Genomic DNA, 24576 nt, shown 5'->3' with positions numbered 1-24576 from the left:
GCTATAGGGCCTAGAGCGCACGAGAGCCCGTGCTTGGCGCTTGCAAGCGCCGTCGCATTTGCCATGCGATTTAGCACTTAATCCTGTATAGTGACGTCTTTCTAACTTTTACGACTCCATAACTATCTCTACAAGTACAAGAGTCAAGTTAATATGACATACACTACCTATAACTCATTTCCATTATTCATTATTCCTGTGACACACCTGTCTGCATAAGGATTATATCAGTTTATTAAATAAACATTGTCTGAAGCGGGCGTTGGTTGTCAACAAACGGTTTATTAACACTTGGGAGCTTTCGATGCAATACTCGAGAACACGACTAAAAGGAATATAAAAATGTACAAAAACATTTGTGTTTTCCTTGACATAAACCCTACCATTTTCTTTATGCATTGGGTTTATGATATACGTGTATAGATTGTTTAGATTACCTACGTTTTAAGGACAGGATCGTAAGTACTACCATACACGAAAGAGTTGAATTGTTAGAGCCAAATAGATAAGAGCAGCGATACACAATGACACGCGAAGAGCTGAGCAGCACGTGCGAGTTCAACAACCTATGTGATGGATTCAATTATTAAATGGATCCTGCACTTTTACGCTCCACGTAACTGAATCAGACGCCACTATAAAGTTACATTAAACACATGAAAGCAGCAATAAGATTAATTTATGGATTAATGCCCAGTTATACCTAACTTGCTACATCAATGTAAGAGTAATTTAAGGTTATTTTGGGATTGCTACCAAATTACTCTATTACAAATGGCAATTTCATAGATATAAATGTTCGAATGTATCAAGTAGTATTCGTTTTCAATTGAAGTCAATCATGCCCATCCCGAAATAAACCCGAGCGACTGCAATCTTTATTAGCCTGACCCATATTAAACGACGAATTAAAAATAAGTAGGGAATAAAAAGTTTCTTGTTCAGTCTCAGCTCAGGTCTGAACTCTGAATACGTTGAATCATTCTCGTCGTGTCGTATAACCAGCAGTTTATTAGAGAACATTGCGCTGTTACGAGCGACGCAACAGTCAATAAAGACGTGCAATATAAGTCGAACCCTGGAAAGGTCGTCGGAGGACAAGCGACGACCATAAAAGAATATTAGCAATTTAAAACTAGACAGTGAAAATAAATCGCTTACCTATGTACATGCTGGAAGATTCAGGGCGAACGTGATCATCGACGTACGTCGTGCCGAGCGTTAACAGGGGCGATCCACCGCAGCCGAGCAGTAATTGAGCCACCACGAAAACCATCACTGGCATGAAAGTACTCGGAGAACTCTGTTAAACAAAGACAATTAATGAATTACAATATTTACAATGCTTCTAGAATAAAATTTTCTAACGTATCACTATGTATTTTTACTTACTTTTATGCAATTGTCCGGCCTCAAGTTACTCGGTGGAAGGCCCTGAGACAACCGCCCCAGTCCACCCATATCCTGTTCTAAGGCTCTTGGCAACCGACAGATATTATCATCTGATTTATTGTTCATTAATGTTTCACTATTCACTTCAGCTATGAAATGTGGAACAACAAACACTAACGATCCGATGCCCATTATAACAGCACCTGAAACATGGATTGTGTATTTGAAGCGAATCGATCAATGGAAGATAAACACAATAATACACTATATCATTTGCAGCATCTCACCGACTGCTATCCACACTGGAATGTGTCTTCTGCTGCCGAGATATGAAACGAAGATAACGGTGATGACATTCCCGATCTCGTAGCTACTAGCGATTAGTCCCGAGAGACTCGATGGTATCTCGAAACGCTTCTCGATTGTTGTGATCACAGAGTTTATGTATCCCGAACTTAACGCCTGCTGTAGCGTCACCAGGAACGAAAGAAAAAATACAAATACCTGAAAATTTTAATACACATTAGTGATTGAAGTAGATAGAAATTTATGTGAATTGCATAAAATATAAATGATGCTTACTTTTATACTAGAAAATCTCTGGATGAAAAGCGGTCTCCACGATAAGATACCGCAATCTCGAGCGTCATGAGGAATGTCTAATATTTCTGGAAACATTTGCCGAGGTTTTTCCTTCTCCCTTTCGCGGTCTCTGAAATGGTCATGGAAACATTTATTCGTGTATTTTGTTATTGGGGACATTCGGGCTGGGATTAGTGCGTAATTCTTACCTGTCGCAAATACCAGCTGAGGGATTCCGGCTGTGACATTTGCCAGGTTCTCGAGGCGGGTGTGACGGCGGCGGGGGAGTGCTGGGCCCAGCTGCGTCGTCCCCTCCGCCCTCCGTACAACCCGATTCTGCGTACAATCCCGTCATGGCATACATCGACTCTTGTCTCCTGTTAAAAGAAATACCATCATTAGATTATATTCAGCTTGATCCTCGGTTCTGATGTTACAAGAAAATATCAAAAATACTCATTCGTTCATGACAATGGCACAGTAGTAGTAATTTAAGTGCAACTAATAATACATAAGTATGATGAGGGGAAAGTGTACAGGAAATCGTGGGAAACAATGCGCTTTGTTTACAAACATACATCTGACTTAAACGTGTTTATAATCTTGTTAGGTTCACCTAAGATCAATACAGCATTAAAGGCCCGTTATAGCATAGGCGAGTCGTTATTACATAAACGTGATGGTTGCGATGAGTTCATTCATACCTCAAAAGTAAGGAACCAAGTGATTTACCGCAAGTTGTTGCTATTAATCACGAAACTCACGAACCTTTTACAGTTGTTAACAAACACAACTTCCTATTCAAACATTTATCTGGGCAAACGTTGTCCGTGACACGATAATATAATAATGACGGAGTAATGAACTGTACATTGTGATTTTAATGTATGTATGTTGAACACCAAGACAAAAAGATGGGGTTTAAAGTGAATTTAACTGAACTCTGAGTGAAGTCAAGATACCCGAAAGCTAGAGTGGATTATATCGAAGTGAAGACATGTACGATTAGGCGAAGGTAATGTGGCTCGTGCTTGCAGGTGTCGCAAACTTTACTATCATTTTTATCATAGTTCTGACAAGACTTATCGCGTAAAGGTGAGTCGCCACTATGTTCACAAATCTCTATGCCTCGCGTTCTATGCTCCAACGGAGACTCTCTACTACGCTCGACTTTGTGTTCGTCTAACCAAACAGGCATGATTCAGATCGTGTGCAATTTTTCAGGAGAACAGAGTACCCGAGAGGTTTGTAAACATAGGGAATTTCCTCCTTTAAAGTTCACTGTATCAATCAATTCGTGCGCGATAGTTATTGCTAATTGATTGTTTCGACTTACGGATCATACCAATAAGAGCATGATTGTTGTTTACACGAGTAATATCGGTAGATTTGACCTGTACTTTATTTCATCACTGTAAAATTCCAAAAAACCGGCAACTCTATTTTTAATACGAACAACACAATTTGCAGATTCAGGAGATAAGAGATAATATTGTGACCTTTTGTATTTAGTTAATAATACCTATGTACTAGTACGTTCAATGATGATGATGATGATGAACGAATTAAATTATTGTTAATGTCCCCTAGCGATATGAAATATAAATAGAATAACACGAGTGATTTATAGAATAGCACAGCGCAGAAATACAAATCATTAATTATTTTACTGTAATTAAATAACTTGTTTTAATCACATTTCAAGTAGTCACGTAAGATAATTAATATTAAAATTGTCAGTTGACGAAACTTTAATAATATTAAATNTATAAAAACAAAAAGAACAGTTGACATGCTTCATTATCACTTGAATTATAGCAAGTAGAGTGATTAGGAGTAAGTACAAACTCGTTGATAGTAATCCATTTCAAGTAGATAGTACGATCTAGAAGACAAAGTAACATTCGTGACAGTTCTAATAACGAAATCGCTTCGCTTCGTCTTCTTTTGTACGTAATTATTTCGCTCTGTGAAGCGATCGCAACTGAATCTGTCAAGATCGTTGCTTTGTTTAGGGGGGCTGGTAATGCCTATTGCCTACATTTTAAGGACATTGNGGACATTATAAATTGATGACAGCGCCGTAACAGGCAGACGTAAACACCCACGTAAATATTATTAAAAACCAGATGTCGATCGCGACGGGACAGTTCCAAACATCCTGGTCGTAAAGATCAAATAAAACCGAATCGAAAGTTTTATAACAATGGAACAACGTGAGCATGATTATATTATACGGAGACATTGTGGCGAGACCGACTGTTCGTATCGTAAAATTGGAGGAATGTGTATCAATTAAAATTTGTCAGTCATTTATATTATTGGAGAACAGAAGATAATTTGTCAGCCGAAGAGAAACCGCAAACTACCTGTTTACTCACGGACATTGCAATTATTTGGAAACACGAGATCAATACAACAAATAAGTGGTTTCGTATGATTTATCAGTGATCAAGATAAGTGAAATAAAGCTAAATAATGAATGGAGATGTATCAGCTTTAACAACATGCAATCAGCGCAGGCGGCGGTCGGTGTAAGTGAATCTGGGTCATAATCGTTTTACGGGTGATGAACGCTCATAAACAATGCACGCTTTATGACCGGAGCACGGCTCGCTTATTGCTATTTATATTCTCTTTCATAGGTAACGCAAACAGATGATATTGCATTAAATGGAGATTTTTTTAATAACCTCCCTCCCTATAGAGTACATACAATTCTAATCTTCTTGTATATTGATTTGAGCTTAGAGACAAGAAATCTGCGCAATGGAAGTTGTATAGGTAAGCTCTGCTCTCTACAAAGACATCAGATCTATCTATCTATAGGATACAACTCTGTTTTAAAAAAGGGTCGATGCTAAGGAAGGTACTGTATCTATAAATGGTGAATTCAATACTTTGTTAAATAAAATACAATAAGAACGTTCTCTACTTTCTTATCTAAAGCGACAGCTCCAAGTTTCTGTTTTTCTTTCGAACAGGTTCAACTTTTACCCTTGTCAAAGATTTGTTCAGTGTGATTGCAGAAAGTAAAATGATAACATTAAGGATCTCTGTTTACTTTAGAGTCAGATAATGTTAGAAAATATTAAATAACATTATTATTTATTACAGACACTAAACTTAAGATACGTTCCTGTAAGTAAATTGCGAAATAATCTGCTTTATTCATATTTACTTAAAACTAGGTCTTATACGAGTACATTTTCTTTAGAAATAGAAAAGTAACCAAATCGTTTGTAGGTGGAACGTGTAAATTTGCCATCAATATTGTAATTGTTCACGCGACCATTATGTTCGAAACACAATAGGCGTTGCCAAACAAAATATAAAAGTACAGGTACAATGAAATGAAATTTTACTACATCAAAGATCTGTTTTAATTGTAAACGCTTAAAACATGACTCGTCAGGTTACTTGGTTTTATTTTTGTAATGGGTAACTTTTTCTCACCAAAATGAGCCATCACACAGAATTTGCAACGATTTTCTGCCGTTGGAAATCCTTTCGAACTTCCAGTGTTTTGTGTCAGTTGTGAATAAACAATGATTTTGATTTGGAACTCGTCTGTGCCCTCTCCTGTGTTGGGGCGCTGCGTTCGTGCACGCATTTTCCTGCCGCTCTTCCTCTATCATCTTAGTTTTATTTTTATAATCTGTTTTCCAACCAAAATAGGCCATAGCACAGAGTTTGCAACAATTTCCAACGGCAACCGTCCTTGTGAATAAACAATGATTTTGAATTTGGAACTCGCCTGTGCCCTTTCCTGTGTTGGGGCGCGGCGTTGGTGCCGCCCGCGCTCTGCTGCCGCTCGCCCTCCGTCATCTTGCTGAAGCGCGCCGACTCTCACCGCACGCCCATGCCACTCCACGACACTGCTCCACCTGTGACAACAGTGTAATGTCATTATTTGTACTATGTACAGACGACTGCGACTGCGGCATCGTTATGTTGTTGGAATAAGAGCGATTATGCATTAAAATGTAGAGTCTAATGTGCTACAGACTGTAGAATAAGTGCTACGACAACGCACATTTACCCAATACACGAAAGATATTCAAAATTATTTTCCAGTTCAGTCGTATCTTGAAACCAATACTGTGATAAGTTCCGTTTCAAAATTTTTGTTAAATAAAATTATTCGTCGTAGAGTCGTCATTTTATTAAAATGATTAACACAATACGAGTAATTAAATGCATAAAATGTGATGGTGTAATCACAATACATAGGCAAAGTGCAAGAGAAAAACCCATACTCATATTGAACACCTAGGTGAGTAAACTAATTTAATTATTTCTGAAACTGAAATAGAGCGTTGGAAACAATAAATTAAATTATTGCGTCTGTATATTTTTGACCATTTAAAACTGCCTTGTTCTGCATAAAAAAAAAAAATATAATAAAATAAAACGATATTCACAATGGTTACTCAGTTCAGTTCTATTTTGTAGACTCTACATTAGATTGATCCAGTTTTAAGTACCGAATTTCCCCAACAAAGTGAATTATTTACGCATGTCCTTTGTATCCGTATGTAAGTCACTGGTACACTCACGCTGGTACTTAAACTAGGTTACAATAAAACGTTTTGTAATAAAAACCTATACTTAACTTTTTACTCAAAAGGCATCGTTAAGCAGATACAAGTCAAGTAAATTACTGAATATAAAAGGACGCTATTTTCTTTTTGAATTTCAGTAAATTGTAGTACAAAACAAAGTAGATTTACTAGATATAGTTGACATAGCAAGGTCGCAATGACGTCTGACGTCAGGCATAAGGGGCCATCCATAAAGTACGTCACACAAATTTCATGATTTTTTGCCCCCCCCCTCCGTCCTTGTCACAGGTGGTTACATTTCTGCGACCCCCCCCCCCCTCCCTAGTGTGACGTCACATGTTTTGCAATTTCACATCGAAAAATTATTAAATTAACAGCAGTTCCGTAATNTTCACATCGAAAAATTATTAAATTAACAGCAGTTCCGTAATTAGTTTTATTTCCATTTAAATTAAGTACTTTTTTATGAAATCAACATTATATCAAATATTTGAAACAATTGAAATGTGATGTCACGAAACTTAGGACCCCTCCCACCCCTTGTCACCCCTTGTCACACCATGTCACACTTTGTCAACCCCCTCCCCCCTCTTTACGTGTGACGTACTTTATGGATGACCCCTAACGGCGAAACTTGGGTGAGGGCATTAGCGAAGTAAGCTGTCGCTGTCTCAGTAGTTTTTGTGTGAATATTAAAAATGGTCGAACATTTACATAAATGTTTCATGCCACGGTGGTTTTATGTCTTCGTACACGAACCTCAACATATTTATACTAGTCGTCTGTAGATTTATAAATGGTAGACCACTAACAGAGTTTCGACCACTTTGTTTATTATTAGTTGTCTCGTGTGCCAGGATGGAGACGTTTCTGTCGGACGACCCCCTGCTTAGTTCCATTACAGACCCACACATGTAGCAGACATTAATGATTCATTCACGAACTGTTTATTTGTTTCAAGTTAAAATTAGCATAAATTAGAATAGAAACTACAGGGTAAGAGCAATTGTTTATATCTTTTAGCGTTTTAGAAAGTGACATTACCTCTACTGTATATTCTGTGTAGTCCTTTCAAACATTCGCTGTAAATAAACGCTTTTGGGAACCACTATCTGAAAGTGACATTATTTTACGTATATAAGTTTTATAATAAAGGAAATTTCATCTCTGTTACTTTTTTCGTTACAAAATACAAGGATGATGGTGGATATATCTATTATTATGACCTTATTGCCAGTTAACTGAAATGGCTAATGGCTAACGGGTCAAACAACAAACTGTATGCGGATATTGTTGCTTCTATCTAGCTGTGAATTAACTGTGTGTGTACAAATACCGCTACAATAATACCTGACATGCTAAAAATGCCATGTTCGAGTACGTATGACTAAGCATACGCACGTAATATTGAATTATGTGAACTATTTCAATGAGTAAATATGTTATTGGTAAGTTTTTGATAAAAATCTACATTCCTGAATTGAGATATCAGTATGAATATTATGTATGTTTTCTGTGGTATGTAGATCGAATTAGACCATACTGCAGCAACTTAATATCAAGAATTACCTACTTAAAGGTCTCTCACATAGTTGCTTGATTAAATCGGCAAATAGCGTGCCTGCGAAACTTGTTACTTATTCTGAATTCATTTTGAATTAAAAATATCGAAGTAGCTTTTGCTTAATCCGAAAATATTAGGTGCTTAGCACAACTAGCTCAACTAGTGCTTGCTCAAGGTTGCCGGATCTCAGTCAGTATGTGACATCAGAATTTAGGATACAATATTTCTGTCACAGATCGATTCATATGAATGGATCGTCTTGAGAACTATAATGTGTTAGTGTTGTCAAACGCTAAGATATCGATGGGGTTTTATAGTAACCTTCTATCTTAATGGTAGCGGACTAAAAGTTGGTATGAGTGTTCTTTAGTTAGGTGATACTATCGAAAATACTAATTAATAATGTTGTACTTGCCAAAACTGTGAAGAAAAAAAGAAGAAATTATATTACGAAAAAAATCGAGTAGAGTATCGATATAGTTTCAAGGTTAACCTATCGACACTTGCGCGGCTCTAGTAACAATCTGTGTTCAACCTGGTCTCACGGTAAGTGTGACGATGAGGTGCTCATAACTGTCCACCCCACGACCGTAACCTAACCGGGTATGAAAGTGGCGCGGGTAAAACCGCGAGTATATGCCTAACAATTGACGTATGGTATCGCACATATTATATATTATAAGTAATTCTCTTTTCTTATGCGAAGGCACGCGCACTCTTGCCAATATATCATAAAGCTATATAATACCTATTAGTTTGCTAAAAAAAGGAATATGACGTGGGCTCGGTAGCGATGAGGAAAGATATCTCTATAATTCTACGCTATGCACATGTATGTAAGTATACGCCTCGTTTGCACTGTTATTTTTATGCGCCAGGCTCAAAGATCCAAATTCCAAAAGACCACACAGTGTAGCATTTTTAATACGCGAAGCATAGAACTAGTACAGCTTACGTATAGTGATAAAACTGACCATCTCAAACAATTACACCACAATTCATTGCGAGGTAATTATAAAAGAGCCGTAACGCGTTCGAAATGCTATTAACACGCTATGTGGTTTACAGTATGGGGCATGGCATGGGCCATTGCCATATACACAAAAGTCTTTCAATTTTTATGTAATCTATTTCTCACGAAGGGTTACGTACGTGGTCTGATGAGTATTTATGCGTCTCTTTCATTTTCTTAAGTATGCTCTACATTTACATATAATTGTTTTACGAATTTTAATAAAGTGAAATATGATAAATTGTAAAGCCAAACATTCAGCAAACGTAATAAGATCTTATGTCACTTTTTTAACTTTATGAAATATTTTTCAAATTGATTGTAATAATAGAGTGAGCCTTGGAACTGGTGCAATAAACACCTTTCAGTACCTGCGTGCCAGATGGTATAACACCATCGCTCGCCTTATGGCACGCAACGACTGCTCGATGGCATTGTCCCATCACAGCAGTGATGTGGAAGTGAACGGGTTTTTAATAGATTAGGACTTTAACGGGATCACCGTTCCTTATAGCCTCGATTATAGCTAAGCTAGCAAGCGTTTAACACTCCTATCATGGCGGTACTTTACACAGGTGGCAATAAAACAAACTGTACTGTAACCCTATTGTGTCGATTCTGCGTAACGTGTAAAGACGAACAATATGCTTCAACTTTCGCAAAACCGGCGGGTTTGAGATCTAGATAGTAACATACAATATTGTGTTTGCAAAAGCTTTTGTTAAAGTAAAAGTACAAAGTCGTCAAAATATTGAGTAGGTATTAGCAATAGAGTGGGCGCAAACCTGCATTGTTACGTAACATCTTTGCAGAGTAGAACGAATGCCAAAATTTCAGTCACACACACGCCGCTGTCTGAAGTGAGGGGCAAAGCACATTTTGCGGTGTTTAGTAAAAAAGAAACAGAACATTTGCCAATTTACTAAACTGCCTAGGTATATCTGAAAGATCGCAGACTGTAAACACTGGAAAAATACAAGTTTTTTGTAGAGTTATCATGTAGGTACAGGTAGGTAACGTTTAATTAAAACAATAATGATTATGTTCTCATTTTCTGCGACACTGGGCCAAAGTGATAGCTTGAAAACCTATCAAATATCTATTAATGATTGTGTTTATGTTACAAAAGGATTATTATAAAAGGACAGTAGTGAAGAAAAAGATTGTGCTCGGCATTTTCAGGCAGTCATTGACATTAATCATAGTATTAAAGAGATTGAATCATCTGCTTCAAGAGATAAATATCTGATATTGGTTTCGATAATGTTGTTTATACATATTTACCGATTATAACTGGTTACATTAGTCTTATCATACCAGTAGGATCAGAATACATAATTCTCTTGTTCACAATAAATTTTCAGTAAATCTTATTGTAACGAAATGTAACTGCCGCTAAATAATTGGATTTATAGTGATGTTATGTGTGTGAATCAGGGCTTGTGTCCAAGGTTAATGTCGTGACCGATAGCTTTCGGTCGATATGGACAACTCTTCGCCGTTACGAAAATTGTTTTCACAGCGATATATCCATTGTAAAGGTAAACTTAAAAGGGTTCGTCACGAAATTTAGATTCATAATACAAATTGTAACAAAAACAGCAATTACGTCTTTTCGCGTAACCTTATCTATAGGTTATGACATTGAGAAATATTAAATTCAAACTGAGAAGGCTTAAAATTACGAGAATTACGTTCATCTTTGTGTCTAATTCTGATAGAGCTGTATAAGACTTCTAAATTGGACTGAAATAATTAGAACATATTATACAAAAATAATAATCACTACGTATACCTACTACAGGTCTTACGTGACGTTGCAGGGGGTTTGTCTCCAACGCAGAAAAACATATCAAGTTACGTAACAGATACCTATCTGTATTAATAGGTTTAGTTTTTGTGTAGTTCCCAAAGTAAGATTCTTACGATCCCATTAGTGAGGCCCGCGTGCGTGTGACATTCGAATCGATCGCCAGTGGTAGGTTTCGCCCACCCGCGGCCTCGGAGCCTTTCCCTCGTGACGCAGCATCGGAGGCCGTAGGACTAGGCGGACCTGCCACACTTACCATATCCAAGACTTGAATACGGAACAATACAAACGCATAAGGAAGTCAGTTTTTAATTTCACCCGGTGACGAAGCAAAAAATACGATTTATTGGTAACAAATAGTAAAAGCAATCGGGGACAGTGTGGCCTTTAGTATGGGGCTACAAGCAACATCACTGAAAAATGTGTGGGCCAGTTGAGTCGGGATTCATTTGTTATCTAGCGGGTGCATGAGACTCCAGATCCTTTGAGCCTCAACCCTTCAGGGTTCGCTTTATGATTCACCCGTAACCTTTATTAAAAACTTCTTTTTCCCGACTACTGTAAAGCTAAAGAAAGGACGGTAAAGGTAAAGTAAAAAGCTTTTGTGCACAATTAAATTGTTGAAAATTGACATTAGACTTTTTTATGACCTTGATTAAATTTTACCGAAATGCCACCTGATTATGTGAAAATATTCTTTGTTTGTATACTGTACGCCCATCTAGAGTCTAAGTCTAAGTTTCAAAAGTAAAATAATATTCCGATTTCTGAAAATTATTACTTAGGATGAGTCAAACCGTATGACCAGTCTGTTTTAACATAGGTATATGGTAGATGTATGTACTTGGTGAATGAATACCAAGAACACAATGTACTTTAAATTTATTAAAAGTTGACCATTTACATTGAGACATAATATTTCTCAATTTAATAGCACATAATTAATTTTGCTCAATGATAAACAAGACACGTAATTTGCTAATGAGTCAACATGACAATGGTATTCACACGGGAGATCATATTGGCAAATAAATAAGTACGCAATAAAAATCTTCGTTGGATCCTTTTCTCAAAATATGTATCAACGAATTGACATCGGAGCCACGTTTGATGCCAAACGGTCTGAATAGTGGGAACCAGGTGAGGGTCAGTCAACAGTGATGTGAAAACTGTACATTGAAATCATAATTAATACTTGTAGTATACATGTACGCAATACCAAAATTATGCAGATTTTATTCAGATTTCAGCCCGTTTCGTGAGATATTACCTACGTTATTAAAGCCGCGAATATTTTTCACAAGTTTTAGCGAAATAGGTATGCTGGTATTGCATTATTATTACCTATCAATAATGCAAAATAAGCAGTTAAACGTTACGATACAGACATCATGCAACTTGAAATTATTTAGGTAGGTACTTATTTTAAAATAAATATTTTTGTAAAATACTGTCACCCGTTGTTTGCAAAGGCGATAATTTGTATTGTTTAAACTGGCAAATTTTATTTGATAGAGCCGTCACTCTCACCTTGTACCCGCATAATAACAGCACGTGTACAATCCGGTATCAACGCAAGTGCACAGTTTCAATGCACGGCTATGATTACAAAATGTCTTCCCATCATATTGACAAGCGTTGTTTGCCGAGGTCCCCCACAAGCGCGGGAGCGGGATAGGTGAAGTGTTGTGATTCACGGCATGCCGCAGCGTAAAAATTGAGATGACTCATCCCTGGAATTTTACCTCGCGCTAAGCTTTCTCGCGGGTCGCGACCGACGACTTTTTTTAAACCACCAATAGCGTTTGTGCATACTAATGAATGCGTTAGGTAGTTAAAATAGTTTTGTTTTTAGATACATTGAACTTTTTACGAATGTAAAGTATTGATACGCGCAAATGGTTGCTGAGAAAAACGTTACTTATTTGATGTGAATTTTAAATTGTAACAAAAAATAAGCACAGAGATATTGGTGCCTACTGCAAAGAAAACCTCTGAGAAGTTGATTGCACACTAATTGTTAAGTAAGTCGTGTTGCAATGAAGATATGTATAAATACAAAATCATTCTGTTTTGTGCGAATTAATACACAATGCAATGAACAACACAAAGAGAAGATATTGAAAAAGACTTACCGTCACTTCTGTATTTGGAATCGTTTTGTTATCATTCCCGATTCTGAAACAAATATTTTAGAATTAAAATATTTATGCCAGTTCAAAGTACAGAGAATAAGTCGAAAGTAAATTATTGGGACAAAAAATATAGAGACAAAGACAATAACATACAATCATAGATATTGTCACAAAATAGAGCCCTGGAATCCAAATATGGGGCACGCACTAGCAATCGATAAGCCCATGTCCGCACTACGACTTACGTGACCTAAGATACCAGCTGTCGACTTGCCTTGTAGCATCACGAACAAAAGGAACAACTATCGCCCAAGAAGATATCATAAACAAGGACACACACGATAGATATCACGCAGATGTGGTTAGACCTTTAGCACTGCTATTACGAGGAAATCAGGACATTGAAACAAGAAAGATATAAATACTACAAATAATGAGGATTTAAAAAAAATAATACCAAGCGCTCGGATGCCTAGACAAAGAACAACTGTGACTACAGACATGAATCATCGAATAAATTAGAAGCAAAATAAATATTATTCGCTATCTCAACCTGCTTGGTAAGAAAAAAGAACAAAAACTATAATAATGGTATTCTAATACATTCACCGCGTTTTGTTTTATTTTCTTTATTATACTACGTCTACGTATACACCACCCGTTTAGTGCCTCAGCTAATGCAGTTATCAGCGTGCAAACAACGTGCCCAATTGTAAACAATGTTTAACGGCGACGATGGCGATGTTATGTAGCAATATTTAGTTTTAATCTACTAACTTGACTTCCCTGAAAATCTTTTATGACCTTTTCAAAATTCACGAAAAGATACTTACTTGACTTGTAATTTTGCGCACTAGAGCTTTGGAGGACGTATCAAAGACGTAGAAAGGTTAGCGAAATCAGGTTCAGATTAGCTCAGCTAGAATACACCGTTTAATGTTGCCTAAATAACTCGCAAGCCAATGAAATTTTAGTAATTTAGTAAAAAGGCAGTTAACCGGAATCGCATTTGACCGACATTTAGACTTATTCATAATGCGGAGGAAAGTTTCCGGATTCACGGCCCGGGGTAATTTACTGTTTTCAATATTGGCATTGTGCTCGTTTGCGATGCGATGCTTTTTTCATGCGGCCACACATGCTGCAGACGGGCGCTAATTTCATTCTCTTGACGTGTTGATACGCGTATGTAGAGCTGACCCACACTCATTCATCATGATTAGCACTACATATCAAAGATTTTTTTAATCCAATTAATTATGGATTATTTAAATTTTAGATTATTATAAAATTATAATCTTTTAAGCTCGTTGATGTCTTTTGGTTGCATTTCCATTGTTCACTTGATTCTCACACATTAATTAAGTCGTTATGATTACAGCTGAGGCGATAACCAACCGCGGTATTACAAAGTTAATTGAAAATGATTAAAATTTTATGGCCGACGTTGTTAGCCGTGATTAATAAAGGAAGAGATGCAATTGATATCAGATGCAGTGAAGTGTAACATCAATTTCTCGTTCGTAATCGGAGTGGCAATGATGTAACGGAACGACGACAGAGTCTCAGCTACCGACCATGTAACAGAGGGTAATTATGTAGGCAGCAAGACGAAAGACAACCGCAAGAAAAACACCGCAGTTGCGCATAAAGGTATAAATGCAGGCAACGTGCCAAATATTTTGAAAGATATGTTGTTTATTGTTGTATGATGTCTTACTCTGTATTAAATGTTTTGTACGTATGGAAGGTCGGATTTTACATTGTAAACATGATAACAGTTTTAATAATTTATTAAAAATCATTGACGCAATCAGTCAAATGATTTACTAAATATTGAAACTGAAACGCGGTGTAGTAAACTCGGAAGAAGAAAACGCACAAAATTAACAATAAAACTTTTTGTGCCGATCATTTGTCGGTTTACCTAAACTTTCTAATTTTTTTCGTTCCAAGCTCTGTGAAAATGGCCAAGTTTTTTTGACATTCCAAAAAAAAAGGAAGTTATGTGAATGTCAATTCTACACTTTAGAGATAACAATGCAAAACGCGTAAGTGCTCTATTATGTCAAGTAATGTGGTAGGCTTCAGACGTTTGTAGAGCCAGTCGCGGTCGCCAGGCGAGCGGCGCGGGCGCAGCAATGACGAGGTGAGCGACCGCGCGCGGGTCATCGCGCGGCCCGCTCCTTGCCGCGCCCGCACTGATTCATCTCATCTCCTGTTGTGCAATTCGATGCATTGTCTATTAATGCTACCAAACAAAGACAATGCTACCTAAGATGCACTACTTATGAAGGCAATAACACTATTTTAATCATGCCAAAACTAAAGTTAGCTAATTTACTTACGACTCTACGAGGCGTTCGGGGCCAATTATGGCACGAAATTTTAATTGGGACACGTTATATTCATTGACCTGGTTGAGAATGGAACCGATACGTTGATATAATCGTACATTTTGAATTGCACCCGTAAGCTTTGCGCCGACCCAGAAATAAGGTTTTTATCTCAGATTGTATATTGCATTACGCAGCTCGTAACATGCCACAGGTCCATAACTATGGCCATATTAGATCCGAATGACGTAACAGCTCGCCAACGGTCACTAAGACCATAATAAGCCTATTTAAACTACCTATTCACTTATGCAATGTAACAGTGGAACATTAAATGGCCTCATTTACAGAAACAATATCATGCACATGCTACATTAGATAGAGACGTTATCGAAATGCATATTAAGGTACCGACCGAATAGATTGTTGATTTGACCTAACAAATTGTAAAGACAAAAATAAACATTATTACATTGAATTGTGCCGCTTCAAATTGACTTGTGCTTATACTTTGTTATTTAGTGTCATGGTGCTCTACATCTAAATAAATAAATAAATTAATATACATTCCCATAAATAGATACATTATATTCGTGGGATATTATTTCATACATTGATACCTACTATCGAACAAAATAAACTTTGAGTTGGCAGCAAGCAAACGAAAAGTTAGCGAACAAGAAAGTTTAAATTGTAAAGGACGTGATGCACAGAAGATGGTTTCAATAACACAATGACGAGTTGTGTTATTGAAACCTGAACAGAATGCCATAGTATAAGTATAGAAATCTTTGGATAGGATAGTCTAGGAAAAACTTATGGACCAAAACATTACGGTTTCGAGCACAAGAGAGCGGGGCTAGATGATATATGGACGTAATGCGATGAGCTCAAAGCCTCTGGCTATTTCATAAAACTTTATTTATGAACCTGACCTGCCTCTACATTTATTACTTGCCATGATTGGGTTTCGAAACAGGATAGGGGCATATAAAGTCGATAAGTTGAAATCGGCAAACCATGCCTGACATTTACGAAAAAAAAAATGAACGCTGTCCTTTGCTAGAATGAACACACAATTAGAATGCTTGCCGTGATCCAAACGTTCTGCACTTTCTACACTGAACAATAGAGTAAAAACATAAACATTGTAAACCTTAAAATTATATCACATAAGGTATACTTTGCATAAAATTCTATATGAATGGATTGGGCCGCATACAAAGGACATTGAGTTCAAAAAGAATTGGATCTGCTGCAAAATGTGTTTACATATTATTTAGGTGACGACTGACGGTACATTTTAAACGTATGCCATTATTTTTGCGAACAGCGATGATTATAAAAATAAAACACGGTAATATTCTTTTTTGGAACCGTTGACCGGTCACGTAATGATCAAACCGGATTCTGTTTACCTGTTTGTCCTTGATGAATTACCTACCTATGCGTAGCATTATTAGTGAAAAGATACACTCAATTCAAATATTAATATTAGCTTTTAAGCTATCAGTTATATATTATATATTAAGAATTTTGGACACTAAAAGAAAGCACTGAATATGAATAATGCAAGTAGCATACAAAAGTTTTTACGCAGCTCTACCTCTATGGTCATCATCAATTTAGTCTGTATTTTATTTAAAGTAGTACCTACTTCAAAATATCGCAGGTGTATCAGTAGCTTAGTTACTACATTATTTACAAACAAAAATCAGTCGAGAAATAAACAGGATACATTATTCTTAATATTTTCAGCAGTAATAGAGTCCAATTGACGGGTTATTTACGAGGGTACCCCGCGAGTGAAACGATGACCTCGGCTTGTGGTCGTCGCATTGCGCAGTATGCTTTGAACTAGTGTTTTGGCATTTCGTTTTGCCCTTAATTATTCGTGGTTTCACATTTACATTTATACAATCTTATGTTTTATTGTCATTGGCGTTTTATACCATCCCTAATTCTCTACACGTACGGGTGCGGCACATATGCTGTTATACTGTTCTTGTGTAGTTCTAATAGGCGCGATTTGGCCACCAAAAGGTATAATCATGTGATGACGACTGTACAAACTTGTTTTGCTAAATGCACATTGATACAAAAATAAAAATAGCCAATATCAGAAGTAGGAAATAACGTTTTTGTATTACATTCGATAATACAAGGTTATTATAAATACAGTTTCATTATTTAACTATGCCTGTGTCATAAATTAGCTCATAGGTACCGTGTCAAAAAATGATGACCATTGACCATGCATCGATCACAAAATCAAGAAATCGCCCAGAACGTAACGCATTATCACAAGAAAAGTCTGCCTTAAAACAGAAATGAATAACTGAGCAAAATTAAGCAGTATTGTTATTTTTCAATACATAGCTTCTTTTTCTGCTTTTCAGGCTTGCCTAAGCTACAAACAAAAACGTTCGTCAATCAGCAGTGCCCTTGCAAGGTCGCTGCTACCCTCCTCGATTAATTTAAAAGGAACCCTTTTGAGGTTGTTTCAAATTAACTTTATTGCTATTTTACGTGTTCGCACAACGATAATACTTTGTGAATAGACTATAGTTTGCAAAGTAAAAATACATATTTTGATTGATATTAAATTTTAATTAAACTGATAATACACCTATTGATCAAACCAAAGCTGAAAATGGTGATTTCTGAGATTCGAAGATTGTGTATTTCACAACGGACTCTACCTTCCTGAAACAGATTTCTTGGCATTTACCAAAACTTTAAAAAAGAAAAGTAACAACAAACAACTGAAGATTCACAGAACTTTCAAAGTTATCCTATTGCTTTTGGAATTTATTGTCCTTTTTCAATGCTTTTTACTTNTTTTATTTACGCCATATTTTTTTTTAGCTTCTAGATTCACCTTTTGATATTTCTCTCCATTTCTTCCTTTCAATCGTGAGAACGCGCAAAAGAGAACTCTATTAATTTTCATCTTTCATTGACATGAAATTTTAGCAACTAGGTAGGTACTTCTCGCGGAACATGATGGTTACAGCGCTTTCATAAGATTGTAGCTGGTATATAACAATTGCGATATTCTATGACCCCACCACTTATTGAGTAAAACAAATAGCCGCTACTGATAAAGCTAACCACGTTGTGTCGGTCTGGCCTTGTCCAACCTATTGTGTTCCAAGTTTCCAACCTGCGAATATGAATGGCAACTGTGCGCTGTTTTCCGTCTCCAGTACAATGGGTACTCAAGACTGGGCTTATTTTGTTATTGTGACAATGATATGGCGTTGACAATTTCTAACAAAAAACTTATAATGGGATACCCGGAACGTCAGATCAGACGAGACTCTGGGTCATCGGGATTAAGTGCCTAACAAACAAACAAAAAGAAACCCTCTCGAGTCAGCAAAATGTGAAATTGAGACAAACATCGCAAAACATATTTATTCAGGTTAGGTAATTTACATTACGTGAATGTAATGTAGGTAGGGTTCGACCTCGGGAGACTATCATCCTTTATCATTATTAGTACAGCACACGTAAGCAGGTCTCTCATCTACGCAATCATTGAATTAGGCTTAAGTAGATGATAATAGAAGTAGATAATTGAGAAAATTATCTCACAGTTCTTGTTAACTTCAACAACAAGAAGTTGTTAGAATGCGATCTCTAAAACTAAAAAAAGTGATTTCTTCACTTAAAAAGTTTAAGACAAGATACCGCTGTCATATCAATAATTTTAGAAAGCATTTTTTGCACCTTTGTTACAATATTTCATTTCAGATTTAAAACTGGAGCAGGTAAAATATAAAACTTAGTTGATGTTAGAATTATAAATTAATTTATAGGCATAGTGAAGTCGAAACAGTCCGATGTAGACCGAAGAATCGACAGGCTCATTGAAAGTAGATTTCTAAGCGGCCGGCGCGGGCGCACAGTCGGTTGCTGGCGGCAAAACGCTTGCGCAACGCGGCGCTTGCGTCAGAGCTTGGCTGCGGCATTAGAGTGCTGGAGCGATGAACACAGAAAACAAAGTTAAGAACTTAACTGGACACAAAAAGACAATTGAAAACGCAAATGAGAGAGAATAGACTTTCTATGTAAAAACATTTCTTTCAACATTTCTTAGCCGTACTAAGTGAGGAAATAATTGTATGTAAAATAAATAACAAAGGAGACTATAAATTTATTGCTATTTACTATAGATAGAGGCATAGAGCTTAAGTTTTCCAAATGAGCTAAAATCTTCTTGCATCTACTATTTTCACAGCACATAGTCTCTGGTTGGTTGGTTTCGTGACACTTGTAAAGTTTACAGCCTAACCAAATATGCAGTTTGTCAACAGCCTAACCAAATATGTAGTAATTCTTCAAATAATTTTTACCTACTCTATGACTACGGAAAGTAAAATGTTTTTTTATTTAGTTATTTAATTTTTGCGTTAAGAGTTGCATCTCAAACTAAATTGTAAATTATAAATAACTTGAAAAAATCGTACTGCCAAAAGCCGGAATCGAACCCACGACCTTTCGCTTGCCGGGCGACTGCTCTTCCATCTGAGCTCCTACTGGATTTTTGTTTGATTTGCAATAAGTCATTAACTGCCAAAACACTTAACACTTGACGCTATAGGTACCTAATTAATACAAGTGCTATCATAGAACTTCAGATTTATCAATTAATAGTCAATTATATGCAAATTATCTGACCTAAGTAGGTACATAACCGTAACACTCAATGCGTAGTTCAAGTGAACAAATGAATTATACCGAATTAGGCGCGATCATGTGGGTCAAGATTAACGCATCGCATAAAGTGAGTAGTAAACAATTCCTTATGATGTCGGCGTTGTCGATTTTAAAATAGATTCTGCGCACATTGTTTATGTCCTGTCTGCGGGTTTTTGGGGCGTTGTTATAGGTAATTCATAACTATTCATTGTTATGATGATTTGTTCATACTTTTCTCATTTCTTATAAAAAATAAAGCTTCTTTTAAATCACAAAAAATATGAGAAAAGAGCTATTTATGAAACCGAAATAGTATTATTTCTATCTCATTTGGTAAATTCAATATTTTAATAGTTTACAATTTTATTTATTGTTTTTACGATTTTCCTAACCTAAGGGACTATTTCTTAGAATTTTCACCATTTTCTGTCTGTTTTCTCATTAGATGTTACATTTTAAAGTAGGATATTGGTAGGTAACCTAGTACATATATTAATAAGTCCTTGACTGTTGACCACTGGCTGGCAATTGAAGTGAAGTTATGTTTTAATTTGAATTTTATTTAACCTTTGACTGGGCTAAACATAATTTTGTTAACAATGATACAAAAGTGTATCATCGTATAAGTATGTATCAAGAACGGCACCCGGCACCAATAGTTGGCAACAAGTGCACATTTCTGAGCCGACACTCGACGCGACACGGAAGCGCATAGACAACTGACCCACAATGCTCTTGCTTTGTAGACGTTGCAAATATACCTTAGTCAATGTACTGTAACCGTGCTAAGATTTGCGTGTGAATTATGTGAAGGTGAATCTGTACAATTAGGGTAAATGTACCACTATGACAAGTCAAGGATTCCATTCCTTACTCAAAAGGGAAATCATTTTTGGAGCAAAGAGTTTACAATCGGCCTTCACTAAGCAAAGTTAGCCCGATAGATAAAATAATGGTTTAATAGTAAAACGAATTAATAAACATCGAGCGAAACCTTTGAGGGATAATCAAATAAAAGTTCGAAAAGGATAACTTAATAAATCATAGCAAGTGGCGTCAGTAAAGATAAGCATATCCAATCCATGTAAGATTTAGTTTTGAAAGTAAAAGCATCTATTGCTGGGCCGGTTTGCGCACTAAAGCGCCCTTGGCTAAGTATCTACGGGTCGGCGAAGGTAGAGTGGCCGGTTCTAAGTGCCAATATATCATAGTAAAGGTTTAACATAATTATCTCGGATTTTTGTTAANTTTGTTAATTTGGAAATAAACATGTAAATACTTCTTATCTAACACTCAAGATGAACCTTAATTAGTTACTTGATAGTAATAAACATAAACAAGATTAAAGTAAATATTTTAAATCAAAAGCAGGGTTGAAAAGATAAAGTTGATGAATGATAAAGTCAAATTTTTGAACAGAAACTGCAGTTTTTTTACCTGACTGGGCCAAAAGGTGGTTTATTACAGAGGTAATTAATTAGAGATAGAAAGAGAGGAAAAAATGCATAAGGTCTACCAAATAAAAGAAGTCGGAAAATGCACTCTTTTAAGAAAATGTTGGTCCATTTTGAACAAAATAAAACTTTTTCAACAAGCCAGAAAAAAAGCTTTGCTTAGTAATTCCCTCTGGTCACTCATTGCACCTCTACAGTATAACAAAAATTGTTTCAGTTGTGCAAGGTCAGAGATAGAAGACAGACTTTTCCAATTTCATGTCTGGAAAGTGGCCAAATCTACTAAAAAAATGTAGGTAGGAAATCCTCTCAGGTTACTTGATAGAAATTACATTCTAGTGATAAGATCACAAATTATAAACATGTATAATTCATTTTAGGGCTGATTTTTCAATCGTCAGATAACTTTTAACTGAAGAATAATTTGTCATTTTGACATATTTCCCATACTGTAACTGTCAATATGCCAAACTTATTCTTCAGTTAAAAGTTATCCGGCTATTGAAAAATCAGGCCTTAATCAATTAATTAGTTTAAAATGTAATAATTTTTATCTGACTAATAATGGGGCTTGTTACACCTTATTACAGTCATTAACGGGATTAAGGAAAACTATTTAAATTAAATGGTTTTCCCGTAACTATTGCGATAATATTTAAAATCAAAGTATCCACCTATTCCATACACAACTCTTCGTTTGACATTACTTTTAATGCTCTGTTTTGATCAGATCAGGTAATTTATGTTACTGTATCAAGCTCTTTATGTATATTAAGAGATGATTGTAAACAGGAATATTTAAATAAATTATTACTAAAAAATCTTTGTTCTTTTTAACTCTTCAAGTATCAGCTTCTCATTTGTTGTCAATTTTAATCTTATGGGCGTCTAGATTCTGTTTTTATGTCACTAGAACAAGACCTATACATTTATAACTGGTATAATCAATAATACTTTTTACTTCAAGTAGAACAGCATCCATGAACAACTACTTAGAGCCCAAGTATAGGTTTTCCTACAACAATTTCAGGTTTTTTTGATAAATGGAAAAGAGACAGTGTTAGCCTGTGTTACAACATACTGATACATATTATATGTTTAAAGAATAATTCATGAGCTAACTAAAAATATAAGTCTATCCATAAACTCATGTCATTGTTATTTGAGTACTTACCCATCTGAAGAACACACTTCAAAAGTGATTCATTTGCTCTAACAGGCCATCCACTATACCTAGGTAGATATAGTAGAGATCTGAGAGAAGTGAATCAAAAATACCAGAAGGGTAGGTATCTACATTCTGTTGGAAAAGAAACCATGAACACAGTAATAAGTGGGTACTTTAAAGGTAGATGTGAACAGTTGTGATACAGTTATCAAATGTAACACCATACACACCAAATTAATACTACCCACTGCCCTCAAAAGTAGGTTTCATAATTTTGGTTATGAGAGTTACATAAACAAAGTTACCAATCAAATAAGCTTCTAGGCAGATGATTCTTTATTATTCTAACCTAGTATCAGACTTTGCTCAAGCTGATGCAGCATTAGAAAATGTAAATTATGTGGTGATTTGACAAGTAAAATAAACACTTGCTATAACTGCAATAACCTTAAAATATAATAGATGGAAATGCACTAATACCATGCAAATGTTATCAGTTTGGTTTATGTTAATTTAAGGATAAAAGAATGTAATTTAAACATCAGTTATGGTTAATAGGGATGAATTTACAACTTACCTTTGATTGCAAATCAATACTGGTGGTTTTTACGTGGAGGATGAATACTTACAATCCCAAAAATGTAATGACTAGAAAACATATGAAAACATTTTAAGATCTACTTACGTTTTGCACTATACTGAGGATGTGTGCTTGATAATCCGTACAGAAAACAGTGAAGGAAGTATCCCGTTTATCCTTTGTGTTGTGAAAGGAGAAGTCAGCTGAACGACGAACACACAAGATATTTAGACACTTAGCAAAACCTTTATGTTATGTAAGATCACACTTTTAGAACGGTAAGAAAATTAATTTAGGCTTTCACTGGATTATGAATTTGTCAACAGATTCAATGTTTCGTAATGAATCGACGCACAACTCACAAAGGCGAACACGAAAATCTCACTGGCTGGCTGATTTCTGTCTGTGTGAATGAAAGGCATGAAGTTATCAACGAATTGCGAACGAAAAGCAAAACATCATTGAAGCAAACAGCTGATTTTGTTGCTAGCGACATCTACAATATGATTTTTAAAGTAGCATGTTTTTATAATTATTCAAAGATGGCGCTACTTACTTGTTACAGCGACATCTAGTACTACTACTATACAACATTGCTTAAAATAACCCCTATGGGGCTTTCAGCTTCCATGTTTGCTTTAGTTTAGCAAAATATGTATAGATAGCACTAGTTTCGTTAGTACATTTTTTTAAGTTTTATAAAAATTGAGACATCTCTGTCTAAAAATATGAACATAATTCATATAAGTTAAATTTTAAACATAAATAGCTTTATTTTCTTTGGACATAAATAGCTTTATTTTCTTAAGGACATCTTAGTCGTCTAAAATATTTCGTTAAAAAAATACTAGGCAGTTGCTGGAATTACTAAATTTTTTTTTTACTATTTTAATAGTTTTCGTTATCTAATTATATTAGAATTAAAAATCGACATTTATTTTCACATACACCTACAAGCGGCCTCTTGGTCTAGGGGTATGATTCCTGCTTTGGGTGCAGGAGGTCCCGGGTTCAAATCCCGGAGGGGCCCTCTTTTTTGTATATTTTTTTTAGATATTTTTTTCCTGTAGATGCTTTATGGTATTGATATAGCACTGTGATCACTGATCACTGCTCAGTGCTCTCACTGGTGAGTGTGTACGTGTAGGTACCCTCGATGTGGCTAGGATTATGCTTAAAGTCAGATAGGTAATAATTAATGACTTAAGGTTTTGTTTGGAATAATAATATTATTACTACAGGTCTACATATTACTATTACAATTTCAAATG

General features: G+C 35.9%; 1 protein-coding gene and 1 non-coding gene across 2 annotated transcripts in view; one reads left to right on the top strand and one right to left on the bottom strand.

Annotated features, from left to right (window-relative positions):
• The window catches only part of Oatp30B (Organic anion transporting polypeptide 30B), a 58068-nt gene extending 34332 nt beyond the window's left edge, over window positions 1–23736 (bottom strand). The window contains exons 1-8 of the mRNA XM_028322375.1: window positions 23411–23736; window positions 13061–13103; window positions 5732–5861; window positions 2184–2351; window positions 1975–2104; window positions 1680–1896; window positions 1393–1595; window positions 1162–1303 (exon numbers count right to left, since the gene is read on the bottom strand). Of these exons, the coding sequence (XP_028178176.1) occupies window positions 1162–1303; window positions 1393–1595; window positions 1680–1896; window positions 1975–2104; window positions 2184–2351; window positions 5732–5802 (931 nt within the window). The 5' untranslated portion in view covers window positions 5803–5861; window positions 13061–13103; window positions 23411–23736. The remainder of the gene's footprint in view (window positions 1–1161; window positions 1304–1392; window positions 1596–1679; window positions 1897–1974; window positions 2105–2183; window positions 2352–5731; window positions 5862–13060; window positions 13104–23410) is intronic.
• Window positions 23737–24263: 527 nt separating this feature from the next.
• TRNAP-UGG (transfer RNA proline (anticodon UGG)) lies at window positions 24264–24335 on the top strand. Its single transcript has one exon. It is a non-coding gene; the product is annotated as a tRNA-Pro (tRNA).
• Window positions 24336–24576: the final 241 nt, after the last annotated feature.

Source organism: Ostrinia furnacalis, unplaced genomic scaffold (genome assembly GCF_004193835.3).
Source record: "Ostrinia furnacalis isolate ACB-3 unplaced genomic scaffold, ASM419383v2 OfSCF7642, whole genome shotgun sequence".
In the NCBI taxonomy this organism is placed as follows: domain Eukaryota; kingdom Metazoa; phylum Arthropoda; class Insecta; order Lepidoptera; family Crambidae; genus Ostrinia; species Ostrinia furnacalis.
The sequence above is the reverse complement of the archived record's forward strand: the minus strand, read 5'-3'. Positions and strand labels throughout refer to the sequence as shown.